The sequence below is a fragment of the Fukomys damarensis genome, unplaced genomic scaffold (genome assembly GCF_012274545.1).
Source record: "Fukomys damarensis isolate Sample0158 unplaced genomic scaffold, DMR_v1.0_HiC HiC_scaffold_15, whole genome shotgun sequence".
Classification (NCBI taxonomy): Eukaryota; Metazoa; Chordata; class Mammalia; order Rodentia; family Bathyergidae; genus Fukomys; species Fukomys damarensis.
Genome location: NW_022900927.1, coordinates 50,195,526 through 50,207,669, shown reverse-complemented (window position 1 = coordinate 50,207,669; position 12,144 = coordinate 50,195,526). Strand labels below are relative to the sequence as shown.

The 12,144-nt window shown below is 35.9% G+C and overlaps 2 protein-coding genes and 1 long non-coding RNA gene across 6 annotated transcripts in view; 2 read left to right on the top strand and 1 right to left on the bottom strand.

Annotated features, from left to right (window-relative positions):
* CUNH12orf29 (chromosome unknown C12orf29 homolog) overlaps nucleotides 1-7,889 on the bottom strand; it is a 12,064-nt gene extending 4,175 nt beyond the window's left edge. Inside the window, exons 1-4 of the mRNA XM_010629792.3 lie at nucleotides 7,655-7,889; nucleotides 3,342-3,459; nucleotides 879-974; nucleotides 462-578 (exon numbers count right to left, since the gene is read on the bottom strand). Of these exons, the coding sequence (XP_010628094.1) occupies nucleotides 462-578; nucleotides 879-974; nucleotides 3,342-3,459; nucleotides 7,655-7,744 (421 nt within the window). The 5' untranslated portion in view covers nucleotides 7,745-7,889. The remainder of the gene's footprint in view (nucleotides 1-461; nucleotides 579-878; nucleotides 975-3,341; nucleotides 3,460-7,654) is intronic.
* Nucleotides 7,890-8,015: 126 nt separating this feature from the next.
* On the top strand, nucleotides 8,016-10,469 carry LOC109118225. Its single transcript, XR_002025533.1, has 3 exons — nucleotides 8,016-8,096; nucleotides 8,414-8,600; nucleotides 10,373-10,469. It is a non-coding gene; the product is annotated as an uncharacterized LOC109118225 (long non-coding RNA).
* A 31-nt stretch (nucleotides 10,470-10,500) lies between these two features.
* Nucleotides 10,501-12,144, top strand: part of CUNH12orf50 (chromosome unknown C12orf50 homolog) — a 31,891-nt gene continuing 30,247 nt past the window's right edge. For 2 of the 4 annotated variants that reach the window (XM_010629788.1, XM_010629787.1), the window contains exon 1: nucleotides 11,045-11,303. In XM_010629788.1, the coding sequence (XP_010628090.1) occupies nucleotides 11,250-11,303 (54 nt within the window). In that variant the 5' untranslated portion in view covers nucleotides 11,045-11,249. The other 2 variants (XM_010629790.1, XM_010629789.1) reach the window with 2 other exon arrangements.

The window sequence follows — 12,144 nt, the reverse complement described above, 5'->3', positions numbered from 1 at the left end:
TTGTAGTACTAGATCGAACTCAGGCCCTTTTGCTTGCAAGACAGGCAGCAGAACCACTAAGCCAAATACCCGGCACTGAGAGAATACTCTTGACATGAAAGATCTGTGATATAAACTGTTAGATTTTACATAAATTTGATTTAGAAAATTTGTAGTATACATATACAAGAAACACTAGATTAAAACTAAATTCTGCAAGTTCTGATTGAATAGACCAGCGATGGTGAACTTTCTAGAAATGAGTGCCCCAGCTGCAACCCAAACCCATTTATTTATCACAAAGTGTCAACACTATTATTAAATCTAATACTGGGGTTTTAGTTTAGGAAAAATAACGCATACATTAACATCCTGTCTTAAAAACGTGTGCTATAGGTTTACCACCACTGGAATAGACCTTTGGTTCTTTCTACTAAGTAAACACAAAATGATATTTCCAAAGAGATTTCACCCTACCCTACCAGGAATGTGTCCATTGTCATCAGGCACTGGATTCCCCTTCAGTTGTTCTATTTCCTTTGCTGGTATCCAGCACTCAGGAACAGGTTTGAAATCTTCCTCAACATTCCAAAGAAATTCTAAAAAGAATAGATGATCTTTGACATAAGTATTTTCCATTCATTACCACCACAATGTGACTTATACTTCTCAGTGTTAGGTATCTCTAATATCATACTTTTAATAAAAAAGACTCATAATCACAAAAATACATATTAGGAAAATATGCTTAAATATTTAATACAAAGAATATTCTTTTCTATGTAACATTTAATAATAATATTTCCCCCCAAATTGCTTACTTTATCTAGGATATAGTATATAGAAATACTATAGCAATAGATAAACCATTAATTTCAGCTAAAGAAAAAAAAACTAACCTTTTGAGTTTTCTTTGGAACGCAGAAAATTTTTGAATCTTTTGTCAGCTTGTTTGTTGGGTTTTCTATCTAGCCGAGCCCAAAGGTATGGCTGATCTAAAAACAGTAATAATGAAAGGAAAAGCCTAAGAGGCAAACAAAATTTATCTTTAAAGACAGAATAATTGCTCAGTTAACTGTAAGGTCATCTCTAAACAAAGCAGCAACCCTAGAAGACAAAGGGGAACAGGCAGTCCAAGACACAGACTACTTACAGCAGGACCTGAATTTCTTTGGCTAAATGATGGGGATGAAATAAAAAGTACAGGATCCTTTTTAACACATTCCATGGTCATATTAGTAAGCAGCAGTTGTGAAAAACTGAAATACCTCTACTGAGAATGGAAACTTAGGTAATTATATGCACACTCCCTTACACTGTTTTGTGAAGGTTAATTCTGCCAGATCTAGAATTAGGTTGACCTGCTTTGCATGGTACCGATCCCTAGTTAAGGTACCAAACATACTGATTAATGGTGTTGCTTTGTCATCACGGCTCTGAGGACTTTCAAAGCACTCTGCCAGCATTCCTTATTGGTTAAGAGTGTGAATGATGACTTGGGCCTGGTCTCAGACTCCTGAAGGGCTCTGCTGCTGAGACTGATTACTTAGTAGGAAGATGCCTTGTGTGACCAGTGAAAATAGAACAATCCTTCTGCAGCTCCATTTTGTAGTCCCTGGTTCCAGAGTGTTACCTGTACACATCAGAGGTTCCTGACCTGAGAAAATATGTCCTACTAAGGCTTTAAATGAGCCAGCTTTCTCCTGGCCTCTTCAGTCCTCTCAGGTTAGGATAGGACTTGACTTCTGTACACATATACATCTTTACTTTTTAACAGTTAAAACTCCAGCCTTTGCCTGGGATTTAGCTCAGTGGCGCTGCTGCCTGCCTCACAAGTGCAAGGTCCTGAGTTCAATCTCCAATACCCGCCCCCCCAAAAAAATGCCAAAAAAAAACCACCCCAAAAAACTCCAGCCTTCAGCTATCATGTATAATTACATAAGGATGCACACTAGAGTTTCTTAAAATAACTAACATGAGAACAATCTTAGTTCTTTCAGATCTATATAGTAGAAGTTTATAAAACAATCACTGTTCATTCAGACATTTTATATTACTTATTAGCTAGGGTGAAAGTATCTTTTGTTCTTTTTAACAGTAAACAAAAATGCATTCCACTACATCCATTAGGATGGCTCTAACAACTTATAAAAAAAGATACAAATGCTAAGGAGTACATGGAATAATTGGAACATGTATACATTGTGGTAATGCAACGTGGTTCAATCATTATAAAAAATGTAATGGCACTTCAAAAATAAAAATTTGCATATGATCCAGTAATTCCACTTGATACCCCAACTGGAAGCAGAGCCTGAGAAGATACTTATTTACCTCTGTTCATGGCAGTATCATTCACAATAGCCAAAGCAGAGAAGCAACCCAAGTGTCCCATCAGTGACTGAATAAACAAAATGTGCTATCCACATGTGATGGAATATTATTCAGCTTTAAAAAGGAATGGAGTCCTGATCTATGCTAACTCAGATCAATCCTGAGGACATTATGCTAAGGAAAATAAGCCAGTCACAAAACAAAAGGCACTGCACAACTCCATTTACAGGAGGTACCTAGAATAATCAATTTCATGGAGACAAAGTAGAATGCTGGTTACAAGAGACGAGAGGGGAGGACACAATAGTAAGAATACACTTTATACCACTAAACTGCACACTATCTTAAAATGCTTAAAAGTGTCTATTTTACCACTGCCAAAAAGACTTTGTAAAACACATTTCAGAAGAGATTTCTGATTCAAGAAATATATCTGGATGCCCATTTAACTATTGTTCCTTTTGTGGGAATTCAGAATTCTGGAGCAAACACAAAAAATCTTTTTCTCTCCTCAAGGCATTTTTTTTTTCCCTTAACACAGCTGACAACTGGTTTGAATTTTTACCTCTTTTACAGTACAGTAAAATGAAATTAACTAGAGATACTACCAATAATAATAAAACCAATGGAAACTGCAAAGAGAATAAGCTTTAGGCTCAGACAAGCCAAGGTTCTCTTTCTAGTATGTTAATTATTAATTGTATGGCCTTGTACAAATTAAGTTGGCTGAAACTCAGTTTCCTTATCTGTGATATAGACAGTCTTGTTGTGAAAATTAGAGACAACATACATGAGGCATTTATCATACTGCTAGGCCCTTAAAAAGTACTAAGTAAACATTAGTTACCATCCTTTCCTCCTTCAAGAGAAAAGAACAAGGCTGTAATAAATAACAATTGTAACCTTTGTATTTTTCTTCTATATTAACTTTCCACATGTTTATGAAGAGCAAATGCCCTATTTCAGATCTATAAGGTTTGAAAAGAAAGAAAAATACGCTTGTAGTAAACATTATAGGTTTATTTTACCTTTGTAGGTAGTAACATAACAACATGTTCCATCCACTTTTTCTGTTGGAATTGCACTGTGTATGTCTGCATCTAATGCCTTGTGACTTATAGTTTCAGTTGCCAAAACTTTAAATGGCTTTAAAAAAGAAAGAGAAAAAAACTGGTTTAAGAAACAGCCTAGGTCTTCACACATTCTCACCTGAAAGGTTCCTAAATTCCTTAGTTCTAATGTATGATTTCCTGTCTACTCAAGACAATTTAACAATAGTTCTCCTATGGACTTCTGAATCATCCCCTCCTTTTTATGCTATCACATCAAAACCTGATTTTTCAATACAGTTTGTAATTATTTGTTTCTTCATCTATCAAGAGTCTTGTCCTATACAAAATATACACAATCATATATTTGACAATTATTCACTAAAAGCTTACAATAGACTAACTATTGTCCGTGGCACCGGAAATATCTAAGAGGAACAAAACAATATCTGCCTTTCGTGAAACACAGTGTTAGCAGGTAGGACAGATACTACAGACAAGAGCAAACTGCATAAAGAAAAGACTGGGGTGAGGTGCTATCTAACCCTCTGAAGAAGCAACCTATGAGCAGATTTGTAGGAATCCACCATGTAACTAAAAAAAGGCCCCCAAAGCAGGAAGTTTCTTCACGTGTCTGAAGAATGCAAAACAGCCACTGTGTATGTTCCTGAGTGCAGGTAAAACTAGGCATGTGCTTAATTAATTAATTCCACAAGTGTTTCTGGAGGTTTAATTCAACTATGTTCCAATCATAATTTTCAGTGTAGCAAGAACAAATCTCAATACATGAGACCTTCCCCCCTTCTAAATACATTCTGTTGTTTACAAAACTTGTCTTTCAATTAAGACTTGTTCTTAGTTTGAGTAAGAGTATTATGGTGTTTTTTCCTGCCTCAAGCTGCATTTTCAGAAAGGAGATAAGGAAGATAGATCATATTTTCATTGTTTTTGTTTTTTCTTCCTTGCAAAACACAACATCCTATTCATTATGGAAAATTTGTAAACAAATACAAATGCATAAACAAGAAATTAACCATAATCTCATATTCCAGGTATAATCACAGAGAACCTTTTAGCATGAATCTGGTATCTCTTTCAGTGTCTTTTGGTCATTAACATAATTGACACCAATTTATATTTTCTAGGAGCTAAAATCAAAATACTTTCTGGATTTGTTTCATATTGTTTCCTCCTGAGCTCCAAGATAAACAAAAGTTTCCTTTAATATTTCATTTCTGATCCACTGTGATGGATCGTTGACCTCTGCCTAATTATTTCAGTTCATAGATCTTGAAGGTTTTTTTTAATTTTTAAATTTAATTTGTTTTTGTTTTTTATCATTATTTATACCCTAAAACACACACACACACACACACACACACACACACACACACACACACACACACACACACACACACACACACACACACACACACACACACACACACACACACACACACACACACACACACACACACACACACACACACACACACACACACACACACACACACACACACACACACACACACACACATTATAAAGATCAACAAGTACTCTTGGAAAATATATTACCTGCTTTAAAGGAAGAATAACTTCTGATGGCTTCTTACCATTACTTTTTATACTGGACAGATACACAATATTACAAACATAAACTTCTCTGCTGTATCAACTATGGTTTTCGTTTATTTTCAACATAGCCAAGAGGGCAAAACAACAATCCTTGCTATCAAACAAATGTCTTTTGACTTAGGATTCACTTTGATAGTAGTTTTTTTAGTTACTGATAACCCCATGTAGTCTCATGAATCTTTTAGTGTGAATGCTGCATTCCATAGACTCGCTTTAAATGTGAACCCAAACATCTCTAGGAACACTCCTTCAAAAAGTCTGGGCATCTATTTTATAAAGTGCATTGTCCTGGGTTAGGCAGGCAGTGTATAAAGGAGGAGTGAGATTCTGACATTTTCTCAAGTAGCTGAGGCCTCCAGCTCACCAACAGCCACAGGCAGTCCAGTTTGCCACCTTAGATATGCTGACTGTACCTTTAAGTACCCTTTCAGTTCTATTCTGTACACAGGTGTACTCAATACTTGAGGCTGACTTTAGTTTATTCATGTTTTTTTTTTTCCTAACAGTTTTCACTGTTAAAAGTACCAAGAACCACTTGCCTTTTGTTTTCTCTGAGCTTTTATCTGAGTGTATTCAATTCCTGTTCCTTTCAGCTTTAGCAATAGTAAACCTTTTACATATTTAATTGATGGCTTTTTTACTTTCTAGAAGAAAGTCTAAGGGATATCAAGGATGGAAAAAGACCAATTCTAAGGCTCTTACCAACTTTATCTGTGTATGTCATTTTCCCTTCTGAAAAAAGCTTTTGCCATTATTTATAGTCTAAATCTGAAGTTAATATTCACCTAACTGTAAAAAAAAAAAACAAAAAACCTGCACAATGTAAAATACTAATGTGTATAAGCTTAAGACTAATAAAGCAGATTACTCTCAAACAGTCAAGCAAAGTAGGAAATTAGCTCTATTTTAGTACTGGTTCAGTATTTTAAAGATATAGCTAAATATGAATTTATCACTAATTTATGACTCCAGTATCCAAACATATCAATTTAACCTGGGTAGTAAAGACAGAGTCTGGCTCAAAAGCTTTGTGTGTGAATTTAAATTTAGCAGGGCTCCTATGGAGAACATGACTATGCCCGTGGAATTCACGCTGAGCATAAAGATTCCTTCCACAAGAATCAATTATATATCACCCTTTGCTGTCAACATCAGCCAAGGAAAATACAAGACATTGAAAAGTACAGGATGTTCTGCTTCTTCCGCTGTCATCAAAGACTTGACTATGCATGGAAAAATAATGTATGTGAGCATAAAACGGAAGACAGTATCAATTGGACCAAGGGGGCCTCTGTGATTTCTGGGTAGGGGAAACCACTGGTCTGACGAAATGGATTAGAGAATTTATACAGAAGAAAAAAACTGAAACAATTAAAAACATTCTGGAGGAGATCCAGCCAGAGTAAATAGCCTAAGCAAAAATACAGGCAGGATTATGCTGGTATGTTCACACGAAGAAACAAACTAAAACAGAGACTACAATGTATGTGAGAAGGTTACAGAGTAGACTGGGCCTGATTAATAAGAGGCCTCGACTTACAACTAAGACGTTGGATAGTATGCTATAACAATACGATGAGGTACGCTTGACTGCAGAGGGGCAAAAACGGTCTTTTTTCCCGTGACAAAGAATTTTACAAATTACTCCACCCAGCATACAAAGTTGAGAAGCAGAAAGGAACGCTAAGAATTCTTAGTGTTCCATCCTGAAAGATGACATTGCATATGAAATGCTTGAATAAAAGCAAAAAGTTGACAATCACTGCCACAGACACTAAGTAGTTAACAATAGGATTTTGACTAGGGGAGAACATGGTGATAATTATTCTAGGTAGCAAGTATTAAACAGTGTATAGCCGTAGAAAAGAGTGTGTTATGATCAGTAAGTAAAAATAAAAAAAGGGTGAATGGACAACCAATGACCATGTGTTAGGTACAAGAAGCTGGGACTAAAGAAGGCAGTAACTGCCTTAAAGGTAGGTCATCCAGTTTAAGGCAGCCGATGCTAATGATGATAAGAATGGGATTATTTTCCAATGCACATGTTGATTCTGTCCAAATTGCAAACCCTCAAATGACAGCTGGAGATTCTACTCCTCAAGGATTTTGCCACATTTTAAATTGCCTTGAAGAAGGCTATTATTCATTCACTAGCGTTTTACTGAGGGCCTGTCCAATGTAAAACATGTATCCAGGCAAACAGGCAACCTTAAGATGAGAACACCAAAGTTAGAATTAAATAATTACTGGTAACTGAGATCTGACATTTAGTGACTTAATCAGGTCTGGTGTCAAAGTGCCATCAGTTCCCAGGTTAGAACAAAGCAAATCTAGTATCTCCACTTTCTAACCTCTCTCTTGGAAAGTATAAAGTATGGTCAGTGATATCATCTGATTACTTAAAGTTTTACCCTCAAAAGGTGCTGACTTGAGAAAAAGAGTACTTAAACATAGGTTTGCAATTTCCCTGAGAAGGCAAGCTGGAATCTCCTGAGCAAAACATTCGCAGACTCCCTCCATTACAACTAAGGTAAGGGAACCGGAGCTCAGGATGCACGCGACCCCAGACCTGCCCAGCAAAACCTACTAAATCCCCGCCGCGCTCGCCAGGTTCCGCGCGGCCGGGAGGAGCCCGCCCCCGCCGGGCTGCCGGGTACCTGATGCTCCCTTTTGGCGGAAGGCTCGTCTTTCACCTCCGTCACAAACACACACGGCATTTTCCGCTGCACGGAGCCCAGGCGTCTCATGGTGGGTTCAAGAAGCAGTGCGAAGGGAACGTGCGCTTCCCAAGGGTGCCAGTGCCAGGTGGCGGAGAATTCTGCTGAGACCGGTCTCACGGCTCAGGTCACTCACACTCCGCGCGCAGGGACTGCGACGGCAACCCCAGTCAGCCAACCCGGAGCGAGGGGCGGGGACGCACGCCCGGAAGCAGGGTCTTGGTCGCGATGCATTCTGGGAATGGTAGTCCGCGCGAGGCGCCGGGGCGTGCGCTTTCTCGCGAGTCCCCTCTAGTTTGATGACTGTGTAAAATCAGGGGTCAGTTTTCCGTACCGCACCCAGTAACCGGTGACATTTTCGAAAATTAAACAGTATCAACTTGTAAGTGGTGAATACATTCGGATGGAGATTTAACACCGTCCTAGCGAAACCTGTTTGGAGGAAGCGCTGAAGTTTAGAAATAACTAGGGATATTCCATCATCCCACAGAAAGAAAATTGATTTTCTGGGAAAGAATTTTTTAACAATTAGAACAGCCGAAAAAAAATGTCTGAATTGCCTAACACTCAGTATCACGTAATATGGTTGAAATTGACTCGTTTATACTTTCTGGAGTACAGAGTTTAGTCTTAGACCAATCCAAAACTACAGAAACACCAACAACCAGATTCACTCAGTTTTTTTTTTTTTTTTACAAGAATCTTATTAAAGATGCATTTCAACAAAGGACTTAAGTAATTGTGGTCAGCTAACTACAAAGCTCAAAATAGTCTTGGTATTGCTCAAAAGAATCGTAACTGGTGATAAAGTCGATGATTGGATAAAATAAATATTAAATATCTAATATCCTATCTCATTGTAGACAGAAGTTCTCAGCTTAAAATGGTAAGGCAATTTTAATTTTATGTCATTTTCTATGTACTTGGACAAGGCTTGGTTCTCATTTCTGTAATTGTCTTATCTGTATTCAACTAGCCAGCATTTTATTAATTTAACTCTTGAAACAATATCTTACTTGGATATATAATAAGGGGGCTCCCAAAGAATAAAATATCCTCTCCAAAAGTACGATGTTTTATTGCAGGTAAGGAGGAAGAAATCTGCCATTTTATTGTGGTATTTTCCCCTGCTATCTCTCCCTCATAGAAAAACATAACCACAACTCCCAAGTTTACAAAAAAGTAAAAAAAAAAAGAAAAATCATAGTACTGACTATGTGATACTGGAACCAGGAACTTCTTAGCATTTTGAGTGAAATGTCAGTGGCTTCATTTAAAAAAAAATCCTAGAAAGAGCTTGTCTTATGTCTTAGGAGTCTCAAACAGACAACAACCCTCACAAATACAACTGTCATTTTTTAACTGCCACAGAATCTGCTGGGTCCAATATTCTGTAATTTCTGAGAAACTTTAATCTATGAAAACATTCTACTTTGAATAGTAGCAACAAGGCTACTCATCTCACAGGAAGCACTACTTTTAATGCTTTGGTCTCATCTATGCATGGAACAAAGTCTGTAACAGAAACACAAGAGTCCAAATTTGAGAAGACCCACAGAGAACTCACAGTTATAAACCAGATACCTTAGGCCGAGGGGGAGCACCTATCATCAACTCTGCCTGATTCTCACACACTTGAAAAACCAACAGGAGTTGGCTATAGTCACTGTGCTTAAAGTGATTTTACAGGACTGCAAGCTACAAGAAAGACTTTCTTCTTTAATTCGATGTGCCAGCTTTCTAGCATGCACAAAGGAGAAAGACACTCATTACAACTGTGCTTGTTACCAACACAAAATAGAGAGTTTTCAAGTCTACCCCAGCTGTGGAGGCAAATTTCCCATCACTTGTCATTATAGGGACTGAAAATACCCATGGGTAGGATTCTGTAAAAACAGGAGTGTGAAATTCATAACAGGAAGAAAGAGAATAAGAAAAAGAAAAAAATAAAGAGAATTTTTTAAAGGAAAGATAGGGCTCTATGTAGTAAAAGACTACCAAACTATATAAATCGAAATAATGTGCTTTGCAATAAAAGAAAAAAAAAATCCCCATGTGGGTTTGACCTGTTTTTGCTGTATCTAATAGAATGTGGCGATTCACAAATTAATTTCAAGAGGTAAAACTGTTTCTCAGCATTTCTCCTGTGTGAAATTATTTAATCATACAATAAAGGAGTTTGGTAGCACTATTTGAAAATGGCCCAGTGAAGCTCCAAATACACAGTAAAAAAGGGGATTTTATCTGTCTAGTCTATAGATGGATATTTTTATAAGATAGGGCAAAACAAAGGTGGAGATATATGTCCTATATATCTTTGCCAGTGTTTTTAAAAGTCTACCCAAATTTTTATTTCCTCCTTATTTATTTAAGATTCTAATTTTTCTCATATTTGCTTATAGGTAGGTATGTAACTGTTTTCTAAATCCTATCATCGTATTTTTATTTCCAGGATTGTTATCCTGAAGCTTTGTGTTCCAAAAGTCTACACCAATTTACACTGTTTAATTTAAAGCCAATTCTACATTTCTCTTGTTCTTTAAATTTTTCAATTAAAATTGCATTGCAATTTAAATATACATTTCGATTTAGTGTAATACCATCTTCATAGCATCTTCTAGGTTACCTGTGATAAATACTTTCATTAATCTCTTCTAGGTTCTAATTCTTTGAGCAAAAATATTAGGATGAAGATTTCAATAGCTGCTTGTTGAAATTTCTCTGACAAAGTACATCGCATTATTTTCAACAAATTCTCAATCTCTCTAGAAGCTTTCTGCTATAAGAAGAATTTATTTCTCTTTTAATGATGAGTGACAAGTGGAATAAAACTACAAGATGAATAGTCAAATTTATTTTCATGTGCCTATTAATGTTTAATAATGTTAATAATTTTTCTCCAAATCAGTAAGTACATATTTAAGTAATTGTACATGTTTTCTTGGAATATGGATAGGATGTTTACCTATTTAAAATTTTTAATTTTCTTTCCAAACAATGTTTAGTAGAGGGTTTAATTGCTATTTACTTGTGAAATCACTACTTTTTAACTGTGAAAAAATATAGGATAGTTTAGGTTCCATATTCAAGCAGAATATTGACAGGTGAAACATTCAACTTTATTTTCATTAGTCTTTTTCTATTACTGTACTAGAATTGAGTAAAGAATATATAGCATTTACTAAGGTAAACCAGTTGTCAGTTACACATGAGGTCATTTATGATGATCAAACAATGGATTAGGTAACAATGGGGAAAATTCTGGAAGTTTGAGTTTGGTGCTTACTAGCAACCACTTTCAACATTTCTGCAAAGCTAGAGAAGGTATCTCCTAATTTAAGTTTATTTAAGAATTATCTGTTGTGTAGTATACTGTTTAAAGGAGGCCAGTTTTAAAGGAATACTGGTGATAGCCTCAAAGACTGGGGAAAAGAAAATATCCCCCTCACACCTTGATAGTTCTTATATCTGTATTCCTGCAATACATATATCTATATATAAACAAATCATTGGATTAGCAGCAAGGGAGTTGAAAATGACAGAAGTTGGGAATGACTGCTATTTCTTTTTTAATTCCACATGCATAAAGGTAAATATTGTCAATTTACAGTACTTTACATGCTTAAATTTAAGCGTTTTTTTGTAGAATAAAAAAACTTGTGGCAATAGTTTGCACTGCTGAATCAAAATTTACTATTTTACCACACAATATTTTATACACTAGAAATATGAAGTAAAAGCTTATTTATGTATTTATGATACACTGAATTGCTCTAAGGAGTTCTGGGATGAGTTACAATTATGACTTGTTTGAAACATTTTGTATGTGTCACTGTTATGTTATTTGGGTTAATGTTTTTTCAGGCATATAAATCTGAATAGTTGAACTTCAGTCACTGCAAGTTTAGTATAATAAATCTGTTTCCTTATTTGAAATTCATTAACATAGTTACTGAATTTTTCCTGTTGCATCTAAGTAAAAGCAAGTATGTAACTAAATATCATGAAAAATGTGTTATATGATGTAAATGAATCAGCCACATATAAATAAAAGTTTGTAAAATTAAATAGGAAAATAGCAGTAGAAGTTACTCCATAAAACCAAATGCATAAACTTGATCTTTAGGACTTCTTGCTTTTGCCAGCCTGAAATCAGTGAAAGACATGATACATGTAGTTTATTTCATTTCTGCTGGAAAGCACTAATAGAGCCAAACTTGTTGAACCCAGGAATCAGACCTACTTCTGCTACCTTTAAACTCTAGGATGACAAATAACAAAATTTCTATCCCAGAGTTTTGCCTATTCTGTGCTTATCACCAAGTACTTAGTGAAATGGATAAAACATAACAATCGCAATTCCTTACCACATAATTTTTACAGCTACCTTTTGGGGAAGGTTTTTTTTTTTTTTTTTTTTTTTTCGGGAT